The 16,362-nt window shown below is 37.5% G+C and overlaps 1 protein-coding gene across 1 annotated transcript in view; it reads right to left on the bottom strand.

Annotated features, from left to right (window-relative positions):
• The window catches only part of LOC114355636 (synaptogenesis protein syg-2-like), a gene marked incomplete at both ends in the record, with an annotated part of 60,305 nt that extends 44,579 nt beyond the window's left edge, over positions 1 to 15,726 (bottom strand). Inside the window, one exon of the mRNA XM_028308615.1 lies at positions 15,594 to 15,726. Coding sequence (XP_028164416.1) covers positions 15,594 to 15,726 — 133 coding nt within the window. The remainder of the gene's footprint in view (positions 1 to 15,593) is intronic.
• Positions 15,727 to 16,362: the final 636 nt, after the last annotated feature.

Raw genomic sequence — 16,362 nt, 5'->3', positions numbered from 1 at the left:
CTATTTATCACAAATTAACCAGCAGTTTAAACGTGAGAACGTAACAAACTACTTTCACATTAGTATAGATTAATTAACGGGTTCGAATCCCACTCGAGTAATTCCAAACTATTCGTGCTCTATCATAATTCGTAACCATTTTAAACTTCCGAACGTTCGTGCGAATTCCCAATAAATAAACGAACTATCGAATCCGGGACTTCCCGGGCAACTTAGTTATAAACGAGTAACATTAAAGTCGCATAAATATCAGTTAGCTTGTACAGTCGGCCGCGAAGATATTGAAATAATAGTAAATTGTTAGTTCGTTCGTTTCAGCCGAAAGATGTCCACCTCCCGCAACCTTCACCAGATCGTCGGTGCACCTAGTGGGAGGCCTGCCTACGCTGCGTCTTCCGGCTCGGGGCGCCACTCGAGAACTTTCTTGCCCTAGAGGCCATCAGCTCTACGAGCTATGTGCCCCGCCCACTGCTTCTTGATTTTGGAGATTCTGCGGGCTATCTCCTCGGAAACATCTTGGGCACAATTTCAAAAAAGCATTTTACAAAATTTAAGGTGCTGACGGGTTATCACGCTGTAAAAAAGAAGTCAATTATGATAGAAGGTATGTTTTTGAATAGGACGTTAATTAATATTTTCATTAATGACCGCCCTTGAATTAATTAATTCCAATATTTTAAAGTATTTTTTTCTTTTTTAATTTACTTATGTGCAAATCTTGGCATCGCGGGGCGCATTTTAGCTCGCTTTTTGGGTCTACTTTTTATTGTTTTCTTGTGCCAGTGCTTTAATGAAAGTATAATTTTTATACTTAAAATATCTTTCATTAAGTTATTCTAATTAATAAATTCAATATTAGTTTTCATCAGTCCAACTGTACTTAACTAGTAACTTGTTAAACGCCGAAGCTAATCGCAACGGTGTTACATTACAAACAGACCGACGAAAATATTTTATGGATATGGATTATGGACAACGCACACTGAGGTTTGAAACTTAAACCGGAACTCTTAAGTGAAAGATTAAGAACGAAAACTTAATACAAAAGTTATCTTCTAATATTATATTATTAATCTGAAAATTTGTGAGGATGGAGAAAATTCTGGATGGATGGATGGAGGGATACAAATATTGTTGTTAGATTTTCCGACATTTAATTTCCCATTTATTACGAATTGCTCTATAAAAAAATGATCATAGACTTTCAGCATGTAGACTTTTTTTAGCATAGAGCTATGTCTATATCGATTATCTCTAGAAGGATAAGTCTTGGATATTAATTCAGGCTGTTATTTGGTAATTAGCCAACAATTCTTCACAAAACTATAATGTGTGAAATGACAACTCAAGACAAGAGTTAGGAGAGCCCTATGGGTTGAGAGAGTTCAACACCATTACCAAAAAAAACTTTAGGCATCTTTAATACCATCATTTCAGTCTATGGTAGTCTATAGCTGGACGAAAGCTTCTACTAGGAACACCACAAAGCACGATTTTCTCGTTTTTTTATTCAGCCATTCCCGAGGTCGTCGGTCCATTGATCAAGTGTACTACGTTACTTCTAACGAAACATTCGTATGAACTCACAGTAATAGAGCATAAATGTATGAAAAAATTATAGTATGAACTTGTAAGACGTAATTATACTCGACAAGGAGACGACATCTCATGTTATTATGGCAATTTACGCCATTATGCCATAAAAATATTGCGAAACCGAGAAGGGTTTCAGATTACCATAAAATTAAAACTATTTTATAATAAAACCGTGATAAAGAGGTATTTTTATGGGTTTGCTTTATTTTTCTTACTTTAATTCAATTACAGACAAAAAAACTATGGATTGATAGATATTAGATTGACTAAAGGCATATTATACTATGTATTATAACCGTATCAACTCGAGGCGGTCAGTATTCTTTGTATGAACCTCCATACTGCAACGCAAACTATCCGAACCGTAACGTAAACGCCTCGCCTCGCGGTTGACAGCGCGCGAAAGGCGATGACAGCTCGCGGGCGATACGGTGTTGATCCCTTTCCGAGTTGATAAGTCTGCTATGATGTTTATTCTACTGAAAATCATCATAACGTTAAGAATATTTTAATTTTTATTGGCGCTACGTCTTGAACCAACACTACCGCGTCATTGTACGTTGCGTCTTACCTGACAATCAGTATAACTGATGTCTCTTTTAAAAATATCTTATTTATTCGTTCGTTTCAGCCAAATGACGTCCACTGCTGGACAAAGGCCTCCCCCAAGGTTTTCCACAATGAACGGTCCTGCGCTTATTTATTACTTATTTATTACTTACTTATTAATACCTAATTTTTATCTGTGTTGCGCCTTCTAAACCAACACTAGCGCGTCACTGTACGTCGCGCCTTACCTGACAATCAGTTTAACTGACGTCTCTTTCAAATCCCCCAGTCATGATCGACAGTAAGCCCATCGTTTGATCTCACGCGGCTCATTGTTGAGATGTAATGGTAAGCATGGGTTTTGATGGCTTAGCTATGGGGGATATACGTGGTTTGAGAGGTGAGAGCAATTGACATGTTTGGAAATGACGAAATAGTGCACTGAAATAGGTACTACACGTGAAAATAGATTGAATATTTTTCCCGTTTTCGCAACAATTTTTATTGATGATCTGTTCTTATTGGTCGTAGCGCGATGACCCAAATGGGTTCATCGTCATTTTTTTTCATTTATTTATCGGACCAATCGGGGAATCGCCCCGGGTGCCAAGCCAACCGCCGCCACTGTTGACAGGTCATAAAAAGTATGTGAAATGTCTTTTTGTGTCAAATACCGTATTCCTAAAAAGGTCACGTGCTCACTCGAAGAGCTGCAGTTAGTTCTTGAGAATAGCGCGTTCAACCGAATAAACACAAACTTTTAACTGAATATTATAAAGTACTCAGGTGTCACGGTGACAAAAAGTCACCCGTGCGCGCATAGCCAAGGTATTCTTTGTTCAACTCTGTTCAAAGGCGTATTCTTCGTTCAACCTCAAACTAACTAATTTTAGTTATTAGTTCATCATTTACACGCGAAAGTTTCTAACAAAAGAACTCATAATAATTACTTCGCTACAAAAGGTAGCGTTTAATTGTCAACGATAGTACAGTTCGCAGCGCAAAAGTTATACGTTTTGTTTTAACTGAAGTGGTTTAACACTCCTCCAGCCTTGGGAGATAAGGGTGGCAAATAATGGCAGTTAATGCAGTAACCTTTTTTCTTTTTCAACAGTAATAATCATAATCTTGTAAATTTATTGAAAAACTACACAACTCTGAGGTTTTTGTACTGTTTCTTCTCACAACTAACACATAATTGTACCTACCCAAAATGCCCGTAAATGATTTTAAAAAATATTAGCGCCTAGCTAAGAAAATTTAGAGAATAACAATATCAGAACATTTTATTGTACAAGGTGGACCGACGACATCGTAAAGGTAGCAGGGAAGCGCTGGATGCAGGCCGCTACCAATCGATCAACGTGGAAAGCATTAGGGGAGGCAGTTGGCATTGAGGCAGAGGCGTTCAGCAGTGGACGTCCTATGGCTGAAATGATGATGATTAAGACCACACACAGAATAAGAACAAAAAAAGAAATATGATGACACTTGTAAAATAAACTTTAAAAGCAAACTTACTGAAAATAATTAATTAAACTTAATATTAATGTTTTTCAAAAAGAATAAATCATGGCGAACTTGTTGTTTTTGCCCTTGAAGTAAATATACCTATTTAAAAGAGTTCTCAACCTGCAAAGTGTTCAACCGTCCATTTTTATCAGTTTTTTAAAATAATTTTAAAGATGGAACCTACTGTACACCTTTATTGCTCAAAAACTACTTTTATTTGTAGTTAACTGTACAATGTACAGCCAACACAAAAGGTATTGTTGTCTCACGAGTTTCCTCGGTCATTGTGTGAGCTAATTAGATTTCAGCTATAATCTATGGTATTACTTTAGTCGCTGAAAGAAATGGCGGTCATTTCCTGGGAGAGTCCTTAATGTGATTGCCTTTAAGCCGATAATGGCTGGAAGATCGCATGTTCGTAGCTAGTAAGACAGGGATAAAAACGTTGCGTTAACTTCTTCTTAGAGTAGGCGCACACCGTTGATTTTTAGTTGGCCGATAGTTGTGCCCGATTTTAAATTGTATGAAGAATCGGCCAAATCGAATCGGCGTAGTGTGCGCACTCCCATACATGCCCATACTGATCAACTGCCCGACTAAACTATCGGCCGACGAAAAATCAACGGTGTGCGCCTACTCTTATTGTCGTGTCGACAACAAACCTACACAGCGTCGGCACAACACTCCGCCACAAGAATGGCGTTGTCAATAGCCTTAATTAAATGTGTTAATATACTTAGATACCTGTCATCCTGCCTGGCTGTGTAATCTTTTTATTTTTTTTTAACTTTTTCTTTTTTACAAAAAATAAAAAATCAAAACCGCCCAATTTTGGCGTTTTTCAAGACAGGCCATGGGGAAGACATGGGGATTTATGTATCAAACCTTTGCAATGCTTAATAAGCTATGTGCCCCGCCCCGATGATGTTGAGATTTAGGTATTTTGATAGGTTTTCTATAAATTAGACGTCCACCACTGAACATTTATTTACACACATACAGTTACTATTTTTACGGTTAAAGACTATTATTTTCTCAAAAGAATTTACAAATCAACTTACAGAGAAAACACAAATACAATTTTTACAGGCAATAGGCCATAATGTAAAACATAGCCCTCCCCCAATGATTTTCAGATTGGCTGGCTAGTAGAGCTTTTAGCACTTTCTTCACCTTTATAAGGTCATCTGTCTACCTTGTGGGCGTATCTAAGTCTATTTTAATTTATTTTCATCCGATTTCAAGCAAAATTAGACCTTTACATCTTTAAATTAAATGTTTATTTTGCGTATCTAAAACATAAACTCGCGGTAAGACTTTCAAGAAATTCCTTTATATTCGCAAATACCAACTCTAACTAGAAGATCCCGATACTTATGGAAGTGGGGTGAATTTGGACTTCTTAGGCCGTGTATTGTGAAACTTCGCCAAGACACAGAGCGAATAGAACAGCCAGCCCATTTATGAGAATTGCGTGCTAGTTCTTTTTATAGGACAGGAGGCGACGAGTAGACGTGGACCAGGTATATTTTAAAGTAAAAATGCAAAATAATTTCAACAGACGTGTGTACAGATCGATTCCAACAAAACAGAGAGTAAACCAAAATAATTTCGTTGAAGGTTCGTCCTTCGACCGAAACGTCTTCTTCTGGCATCAAAGGAACAATCTTGCTGAAGCTACGCCGTGCGACGCCGTTCGCAGTCCGTATGTCAGCAACTCGACAGATCCCATCACTTGGCCGTATCGTCAGTCTTTCCTGGTGCCAACCAGACTGACGATACGGCCAAGTTTCNCAAGTTTTCATTTTAAAGGTGGAAGTCCATCTTCTTTCGGCAGAACAAGCGTGTCGACTTCTAGGGAGTACTTGCATAAATGCCATTTGCCTCTTTGCTGAAGTTCTGCAATGTACTTTTTGCTCCATCTCGTCCAAAAGTGCTGGCGTAATTTCTTCAATCTGGGTCAAGAACAGAAGTCAAACATCAACGCGACTTCAAGTGCTTCTTTGTATGCTTTGTTTGCTTTCATAATTTAGTATGTCAATGTCACCCTTCCCGTGCTGTTCCCGTACCTCAGGCACTGACAGATATAACATGCAGCTGCTGCTTTCAAAAACCTATTTATTTATCTAGCTATGAAGTGGNCCCGTACCTCAGGCACTGACAGATATAACATGCAGCTGCTGCTTTCAAAAACCTATTTTTTTATCTAGCTATGAAGTGGCTGTTCTTTCCTTACTACCAAAAGTCAAGTATTCCAAGCTATCACAACAGAGGCACAAGATATTGCTCCTAATGGACTGAATCACATTGTTGTGGGCACAATAGAAACTTATTTAGTATTTACCTTATCATTTTCAGAACACTTGAATAATACAAGTTTTCTAGAATTATCGTAGTTGCAAGAAGGTAGGTATAGCTCGTTGAATTGATAGCTATTGGGGCAGAAAAGTTCTCGAATGACCACCACAAACTGGAAAATGCAATGAGGGTAGACCTCCCAATAGGTGGGCCGATGAACTGATAAAGGTCGCGGGAAGCATCTAGATAAGGGGAGCGCAGGACGGGTCGTTATGGAAATCTTTGGGAGAGGCCTTTCTCCAGCAGTTGATGACCTTTGGCTGAAACGAATCATCGTCATCATTTCAGCCATAGGACGTCCACTGCTGAACATAGGTCTCCCCCAATGATTTCCATAATGACCGGTTGGTAACAGCCTGAATCCAGCGCCTTCCTGCTACCTTTATGGGATCGTCGGTCTACCTTGTAGGTAGAGAGAGAGAGAGAGAGAGAGAGATCTACCAGAATATTCTACGGTTCAGAAGAAGCTTTTCAAAAGTACTCATCCCAAGTAGATAAGTACTTGCCCCTTTCAGGATTCGAACTAGCAAACACAAACTTCGTGTACATCTGAATTTGGAGATTAGTATAATGCATAGATATGCAATATCTAAGCCGCATCTATCTAAGTTAGTCCCAAGTTTGGGCTGGATTTGCGCCTAGATCAATACGGAGTACGTCTGTCAGTGCTTAAACTGAAGACAAACTGGGAAGTTAGTGCTAGTGATGTACACAATAGTTTAAAAAGTTGATACCTATATCGATAATATTGTAACAACTTTAGGACCATATAGTATAACTAGCGGCCGCCTGCGACTTCGTACGCGTGGATCCCGTTTTATCATCATCATCTCATCATCATCAGGATCATCTATCTTACGCGGTTTAGATTTTTTCATACAAATGTTATTTCGCGCTAACTCCCGTTCCCGTGGGAATTTTGCAATATCCTGTTGTAACTAAACTTTAAGTTTACTAAGGTACCTGCATGCCAAATATCAAGCGTCTATCTTAAGCGGTTTAGATAATGAGTATTGCATAAAAGGACGATAAACTAGAGTCATTATGTCCAATTCATTTAGTTTTCTATTTTTCTATCTCAGTCGATCTCTCGTTAACTTATAAAATAATTTTGCGCAAGACACTCGTAAGTTTGTGCCAAGCCAAAAATCGATAGTTTTTAATTATTTCTGTCGCTAGTGTAAAATTTTTCAATTAGTAAGTTTAAGAACAATTTTCATCGATATCGATATTGCTCTACAACACTATTACATACGAAATATTTGCATTATGTATAATGCGATATCTCATGACATGTTGTGTGGAATACGGCGTAGTATTAATGATGAGAATTCGAAACTCGTCTTTGAGGGGCTTGGAGCCTGTTTAATACCCAATTTTGTCATCAGAAAAACAATATTTTTAGTATTTATTTCCTCTGTAATACATAAGATAGACGACTTGCAATGCCCCTTAATTTCAATTAAACAACAACCTTAAAGGAATATCTAGCTACAAGAAAATAACACATTTATTTAAAACTTATTAAATTCAAAATCTATGGGAGTTTAGAGTTAACCTAGAAAATGCCTTCAGCCTGTCTGATTTTTCTACAAAAAAATAAAGTATCACAAAATGTATTTCAAATATTTAGTTACACTGGGGATTTTTAATTATGTACTAATTAATACTTACTAATTCCCAAGAAAATACTCCTAGCAAATATTTTTTGTATCTTATTTTTCTGAAAGTATTGAACAACGCTACGGCAGGCCTCCTACTAGGTGGACCGACGATCTGGTAAAGGTCGCGGGAAGAGCCTGGATGCGGGCAGCGCAGGACCGTTCATTGTGGAAAACCTTGGGGGAGGCCTTTGTCCAGCAGTGGACGTCATTTGGCTGAAACGAACGAACGAACGAACGAACAACATCTCATAAATAATTAAATAATATTATCTAGCTATCAAATCGTCTCTAAGACTCGTATTCACAAACATTTACTATGAGGTTTCACAGTGCGCGTGGACGCACAGGGTCACACACGAACCAATCACAAAGCTCTATTCGACGCTGTGCGTTCGATTTGCTGCTCCGCTTAAGCAAGCATCGTTTGTGAATACGGGCGTAAATTAATCTAGAATGTCACAAGCACGACTTTGGAATTGAGCTGTCATATTAACATCTTGTCGGTTGTCGGCAAGATCAAAGCGTTTGACAGACGCCATCTTGTGAACGTGACCCGCAAAATGGGCGCCTAATGTACCTAAGCCATTATTATCTTGTTACGCATTCGATCGTGTATTTTGACGTGGTTTCGTGCGTGAAATTAAATTAGCTGTCGTTCTGTAACCTTTGACCTTAACATCTATAAAAATGTGAACGATTTATTTTTAAATGCGCGTTAGTTCTTTGACTGAACTACGTCGTCAAAAACGAAATATTACTCATTTTATTTTTGCAAGTAGGCTTTTAAAAACACTTTTAATCATCCCAGTATTAACCCTACCACTGCTCTGGGACAATTAATGGGCCAGTGCTGAGAAGAAGCAGCGCAAGAAACTCAGTCACTATTGTCAGTCGGTTTTTCAAGGGCTCTTCAAGAAGACTGTCAATTGGGCGAAATTTTGTTCTTTTTTTTTACCCCTAACTGGTCACTAACCTCAGGATATAGGTACCATTTTGGACCCTAGTTCCTTCTCCTTTTAAAACGTCAAACATCAACCTAGTACTTACGTACCTAGGTTTTAAGTAAAAAAGTAGTATTTTCTTAATTCGTCTATATTTCTTTTTATTTCACCGACAAGTCAATACCCGATTAAACTAACTGGGATCCCGGTGGCTCACATTATCTCCCATCAGATAAAGGATGCGTTAACACAAACATTCCTGCGTTAATGCATTTAATCCTGGATGTACAAATCCCGGATTGACCCAGTTCGAGTCAAAAAGACCGCTGGATGGGATATAATCTTGATTGTGTACAGGGTGGTAGTTTTGGTTGACGTAATTGTACTCTGGGATCAGATAGAGCTATTATTATGCAGGTACAGAACACCAAATCAAACCCCATTTTCTACATCATGCATCTCGTTATTTTAAGTCCACAGTAGATCAGATCTTCATCTGTTTTGTGTACGTTAAACCATTCTGACTCATAAAACTCATTTATTTTTGCAAGTAGGCTTTAAAAAAGCACTTTTACACGTCCCAGTATTAACCCTACCACTGCTTCGGGACAATAAATGGGCCAGTGCTGAGAAGAAGCAGCGCAAGAAACTCAGTCACTACTGTCAGCTTCTTCTTTAAAGGTTTACATTACATGCTTTAAAATATACATACTTATAAATATTTATGTATCAAAAATGAATCACATTTTTTGGAAAGGATCAAATCGAAGCATCGGAGGGTTGTAAGTGGAATTTGGCACATGACAGCGAAACCTGACCATACAATAATTTAAAAAATCAATTATTTAATATGCGGTTCTACAAAAGTTACAAAAAATAATATTTCTAGTTGGTTAAAATGTACTTTCTAGTATTCCTAGTTATTTATTTATTTAGATTAAATGAGAGAGAATAAGAGCTATGTCACAGATAGTGACATCTTAAATAGTTTCAAAACTTCGAACACCCTGTATGTAAATCCTTTCAATTAAATATGCTAAGTGATTCGAAGACGGGAAGAGTCTTTTTGGTGCTAGGGTACTTATATTAATTGATATGTCACGTTACATACTTTCGACGAGCGAAGAACACATTATTTTCNTGAAGTGGCCGTTCTTTCCGAGCTACCAAAAGTCAAGTATTCCAAGCTATCACAACAGAGGCACAAGATATTGCTCCTAATGGACTGAATCACATTGTTGTGGGCACAATAGAAACTTATTTAGTATTTACCTTATCATTTTCAGAACACTTGAATAATACAAGTTTTCTAGAATTATAGTAGTTTTAAGAAGGTAGGTATAGCTCGTTGAATTGATAGCTATTGGGGCAGAAAAGTTCTCGAATGACCACTACATACTGGAAAATGGGTAATGGGTAGACCTCCCACTAGGTGGCCCGATGATCTGATAAAGGTCCCGGGAAGTACCTGGATGCGGGCAGCGCAGGACCGGTCCCTGTTGAAATCTTTTGGAGAGGCCTTTCTTGAGCAGTGGATGACCTTTGGCTGAAACGAATCATCGTCATCATTTCAGCCATAGGACGTCCACTGCTGAACATAGGTCTCCCCCAATGATTTCCATAATGACCGGTTGGTAACAGCCTGAATCCAGCGCCTTCCTGCTACCTTTATGGGATCGTCGGTCTACCTTGTAGGTAGAGAGAGAGAGAGAGAGAGAGAGATCTACCAGAATATTCTACGGTTCAGAAGAAGCTTTTCAAAAGTACTCATCCCAAGTAGATAAGTACTTGCCCCTTTCAGGATTCGAACTAGCAAACACAAACTTCGTGTGCATCTGAATTTGGAGATTAGTATAATGCATAGATATGTAATATCTGAGCCGCATCTATCTAAGTTAGTCCCAAGTTTGGGCTAGATTTGCGCCTAGATCAATACTAAGTACGTCTGTCAGTGCTTAAACTGAAGACAAACTGGGAAGTTAGTGCTAGTGATGTACACAATAGTTTAAAGTTTGATACCTATATCGATAATATTGTAACAACTTTAGGACCATATAGTATAACTAGCGGCCGCCTGCAACTTCGTACGCGTGGATCCCGATTTACCCCCTTCATCTATCTTACGCGGTTTAGATTTTTTCATACAAATGTTATTTCGCGCTAACTCCCGTTCCCGTGGGAATTTTGCAATATCCTGTTGTAACTAAACTTTAAGTTTACTAAGGTACCTGCATGCCAAATATCAAGCGTATATCTTAAACGGTTTAGATAATGGGTATTGCATAAAAGGACGATAAACTTGAGTCATAATGTCTAATTCATTTTCTATCACAGTCGATCTCTCGTTAACTTATAAAACAATTTGTGAAAGATACTCGTAAGTTTGTGCCAAGCCAAAAATCGATAGTTTTTAATTATTTCAGTAGCTAGTGTCCAAAGTTTCAATTAGTAAGTTTAAGAACAATTTTCATCGATATCGATATTGCTCTACAACACTATTACATACGGAATATTTGCATTATGTATAATGCGATATCTCATGACATGTTGTGTGGAATACGGTATAGTATTAATGCTGAGAATTCGAAACTTGTCTTTAAGGGGCTTGGAGCCTGTTTAATACCCAATTTAGTCATCAGAAAAACAATATTTTTAGTATTTATTTCTTCTGTAATACTAAAGATAGACGACATGAAATGCCCTCTAATTTCAATAAAATAACAACCTTATGGGAATATCTAGCTACAAGAAATAACACATTTCTTTAAAACGAATTAAATTCAAAATCTATTGGAGTTTAGATATTTGTGCTAGGCTGAAGCCTGTCAAATTTTTCTACTTTTAATTAAAGTATCACAATAAGCAAAATGTATTTCAAATATACAGGGTGACTGGAACTGAACCCGCCATAGCTAATAGGCGTATAGAGGAGGTCATTTGCTAATTATTGAACCTTACTTTCTATGGACAAAGTTTTATAGTTTAGGAGATATGTCAATTTTTATACTTTTTTCAGATTTTTCCGAAATTTGACCTAAAAACTGCTTCAATTTTTTTCTCGCGTGATTTCAACAGTTATTTTTTATTTGATATTAATATCAAATATGTCTTTATTCAAATAAAATAAATTTCTGATCCAGATAATGATTGAATAGCTAGTTACGAGCCGCCAAAGTTCAACAAAAGTACAAACCACGATAAAAAAATCTACTTCAAATTCGATTGAAACAAAAATTAATGGTGATAATGGATTGCCAATAATCTTAAAAATGTCTCCAGCTTCTCTTCTTTCCAATGATATATCACACGTTGTAATTGGATATTGAAATTTATCAAAAATTCCAAGTTTATGAAAGAAAATGGAGTAATATACAAAAATTATCCATACAAAGTTGATTTTGAATTTTTAAAATTTTTTTTTCTTTATAATGTGATTATTATTTTTAAATTCATTAAAAAAACAAACACGAAAAGTTATGAAAAGGAGTATAGCAGAAAATATGAGTTGTTTGAAGAAACTTTGTATGGATAATTTTCGTAATTTACTCCATTTTCTTCCATAAACTTTGAATTTTTAATAAATTTCAATATCTAATTACTACGTGTGATATGTCATTGGAAAGAAGAGAAGGTAGAGATATTATAAAGATCATTGGCAATCCATTATCACCATTAGTTTTTTCTTAAATCGAAATCGAATTTGAATTTTTTATCGTGGTTTGTACTTTTGTTGAACTTTGGCGGCTCGTAACTAGTTATTGAATCATTATCTAGATCTGAAATTTATTTTATTTGACTAAAGTTTTATTCGATATTAAAAAAAATCGGTTAAAATCATGCGAGAAAAAAAATTTAAGCAGTTTTTAGGTCAAATTTCGGGAAAATCTGAAACAAGTATAAAAATTGTCATATCTCCTAAACTATAAAACTTTAGCCATAGAAAGTAAGGTTCAATAATTAGCAAATGACCTCCTCTATACGCGTATTAGCTATGGCGGGTTCAGTTCCAGTCACCCTGTATAGCTACACTGGGGATTAATTATGTACTAATTAATACTTACTTTATTCCCAAGAAAATACTCCTAGAAAATATTTTTTGTATCTTAGTTTTTCTGAATTTATTGAACAACATCTCATAAATAATTAATTATTATTATCTAGCTATCAAATCGTCTCTAAGACTCGTATTCACAAACATTTACTATGAGGTCTCACAGTGCGCGTGGACGCACAGGGTCACACACGAACCAATCACAAAGCTCTATTCGACGCTGTGCGTTCGATTTGCTGCTCCGCTTAAGCAAGCATCGTTTGTGAATACGGGCATAAATTAATCTAGAATGTCACAAGCACGACTTTGGAATTGAGCTGTCATATTAACATCTTGTCGGTTGTCGGCAAGATCAAAGCGTTTGACAGACGCCATCTTGTGAACGTGACTGCCAAAATGGCCGCCTAATTTACATAAGCCATGATTATCTTGTTACGCATTTGATCGTTTATTTTGACGTGGTTTCGTGCGTGAAATTAAATTAGCTATCGTTCTATATAATTTACCTTTGACCTTATCATCTATCAAAATGTGAACCATTTATTTGTAAATGCGCATTAGTTCTTTGACAGAACTACGACGTCAATGACGAAATACTACTCATATTATTTTTGCAAGTAGGCTTTGAAAAGGCACTTTTACACGTCCCAGTATTAACCCTACCACTGCTTCGGGACAATAAAAGGGCCAGTGCTTAGAAGCTGCAGCGCAAGAAGACTCTCGATGGGCCGAAATTTAGTTTTTTTTTTTAATTATGTAATTAATTTCGACCCCTACTTAGGTATACAGAACTTTGGGCACTAGACTAATTTCTTCTTTTATACGCGTCAACCATCAACCAACTTTAACCGACTTATGNTTTTTTTTAAAAGTTAATTATCTATAAAAAGTTTCTCATTCATCACCAAGATAATTTTTAGCCGTTTTAAAATTATGACGAGTTCTTTAAGTTTTAGTTCGTTTCAGCCAAATGACGTCCACTGCTGGACAAAGGCCTCCCCCAAGGATTTCCACAATGATCGGTCCTGCGCTGCCCGCATCCAGGCTCTTCCCGCGACCTTCACCAGATCATCGGTGACCTGGTGGGGGCTTGGCCACACTACGTCTTCCAGCCCTTCTATAGCTTTTATGTGCCTTTAAAAACAAATAGCAAATCGGCAACTGTATAAAATTATTTGGGAAAGGATTAATGGAAATTGTAACTTTAAAGAGGTATTATGAGACCATACGTGCAAAGTGGACATCGTCTAGGGTGGGTGTACCAGTAACAAACCGAATAAGCGACATTTTAAAAGTAACTTTGATATTGTGACTCAATTATTACAACAATCATTGCAAAAAAGAATTAACTACTCCTTGTCTATCATAGAATCAAGTAGCTCATTCCAATTTTCTTAATAGCTGTAAGGTTTATTTTTATTTAACAATCAATGTGGAAAGTCGCAATGTGCCTAAGATTGACCAGATCGTACCAAGTCGTGTTTGTCGCTTTTATTTATGACTAATGATTGGTAGAAGTACGGCAGTGCTACCAAACGTAACAAAAGTGGCGGGAAATTCGACAGATTGTTAATATTTTGATGTGAAATTAGAAATGGTGTACTACTGGTTCCTGGTGTGGGACTGGTGCACCTACCCTACTTATTAGATCGTTTCATCCACGAAGACGCGCCTCACCATTCCTCCGCTAATATTTGAGTGTTATCGGTACACGCTAATTATCCATGAGTGCACACGCACACTACAATAATGACGCTCGGATTGCTCGGATCAACTCCCCGCACCCCGCGCTTCCCTCGACCAAAAATTGGTGGGGCGCGTCTTTGTGGATGAAACGATCTATACATGCTTTTTTAGACCTTCTATCTCCAATAATTGACTTGCCTCCATGCTTTTTCCCCATAATTCCTGGCAACCATAGTTTAAAACATCAAAGTTGTAAACCAAGACCGGATCAGGTTAACATTATACGAGGCCATAAAAGTGCGAGAATCCAATACAATTTTCGAACTTCGGTAGTAATAATAAAAAGTTTGTGCGTTAAAGTCGTATGGTTTGGAGAATGTAACGTATTTGCATGTGGACTGAGATTGAAATTGTTTGATGTTATCGAGTAACAGTTAGGTTGGCAGGTAAATATTAGTTTGCAGTGTTGTTTACAACTACGCTCGTCTAAATTATAACTCAAAGGTGACTGACTGACATAGTGATCTATCAACGCACAGCCCAAACCACTGGACGGATCGGGCTGAAATTTGGCATGCAGGTCGATGTTATAACGTAGGCATCCGCTAAGAAAGGATTTTACGAAACTCCACCCTAAGGGGGTAAAGCGGTATCCACGCGTACGAAGTCGCCTTTATTTTTGAAAAGAAAGAGTTCTATTTCTTTTCAAAAACAAAGGAATGTTTCCTTTGAGAAAAAAATTATATCTACAATATTAAGAGTACTTTCCCTCCAGGTGGCATTACAAAATTCCACTCTGTAGATTTAGATAACTTGTATAAAAATACTCACGAGTATATGGGCGTGTCGTGCCCCGGCTTGTACCATATCACCAGCCCGACTTTGTCGCCAGGCAGACAATAGGGGAAAATCTTGGCCCAGCATTGGTATAAAATGCCTGAGTAAAAGAGTACCAAACATTGGTCTTAGGGTACTTACAGATTAGATATAATACGGCTAGGCTATATTAATATTACAGCTAGGCTGTTCAAAAATACTCACGAATATATGGGCGTGTCGTGCCCCTGATCGTAACCATATCATCAGTAAATTACAATGAGATGATGATTTTAGATCACAAATAAGTTAATAGTTATGATCAGGCTTTTAACGATATTCACATCGCCATCTTATTTGGCGGGGGAACCCTGTAAAACGTGCAGAAAATTTTCAATAAATATAAATAAAAATACTCACGAGTATATGGGCGTGTCGTGCCCCTGCTTGTACCATATCACCAGCCCGACTGTGTCGTCGGGCAGCGCTGGGGTGATGTCGCATGGCAACTCCACGCCGCCGCCGGTAGGCGCGTGTAATGACTCGATGGCAGCTGGAACAAAACAAAAGAGTTTGAATTAAGAACGTTAATAAAAAAAGGTTGAACTCCTTGGCGGGAAAAAGAAACAAAAGAGTTATGACAATTTGAATTTTGAATTAAGAATTGGCTCATTCTTCAAATTTTATAAAACTGTGGTCGCTGTAAAAAATCAAAAGAGTTACGACTATTTAAAACTAGCTGACCCGGCGAACTTTGTTCCGCCTTAATGTCAATAAATAAGCAGACTTTTTTTATTTCGAACGGGATAAAAAGTATCCTATGTCCTTCTCCTGGCTCTAAACTACCTCCCTGACAATTTTCAGCTAAATCGGTTCAGCCGTTCTTGAGTTATAAACGAAGTAACTAACACGACTTTCTTTTATATATATAGANATTTAAAATGAGAATACCTATAGAACGTTTTTCAAATCGAAATAACAAGGACTTCTTGGTGGACAGTAAGAGTAGGCGCACACCGTTGATTTTTAGTTAGCCGATAGTTGTGCCCGATTTTAATTTGTATGAAGAATCGGCCAAATCGAATCGGCGTAGTGTGCGCACTCCCATACATGCCCATACTGATCAACTGCCCGGCTAAACTATCGGCCGACGAAAAATCAACGGTGTGCGCCTACTCTAAGCGTTATG

Source organism: Ostrinia furnacalis, unplaced genomic scaffold (assembly GCF_004193835.3).
Source record: "Ostrinia furnacalis isolate ACB-3 unplaced genomic scaffold, ASM419383v2 OfSCF0051, whole genome shotgun sequence".
Lineage (NCBI taxonomy): Eukaryota > Metazoa > Arthropoda > Insecta > Lepidoptera > Crambidae > Ostrinia > Ostrinia furnacalis.
The sequence above is the reverse complement of the archived record's forward strand: the minus strand, read 5'-3'. Positions and strand labels throughout refer to the sequence as shown.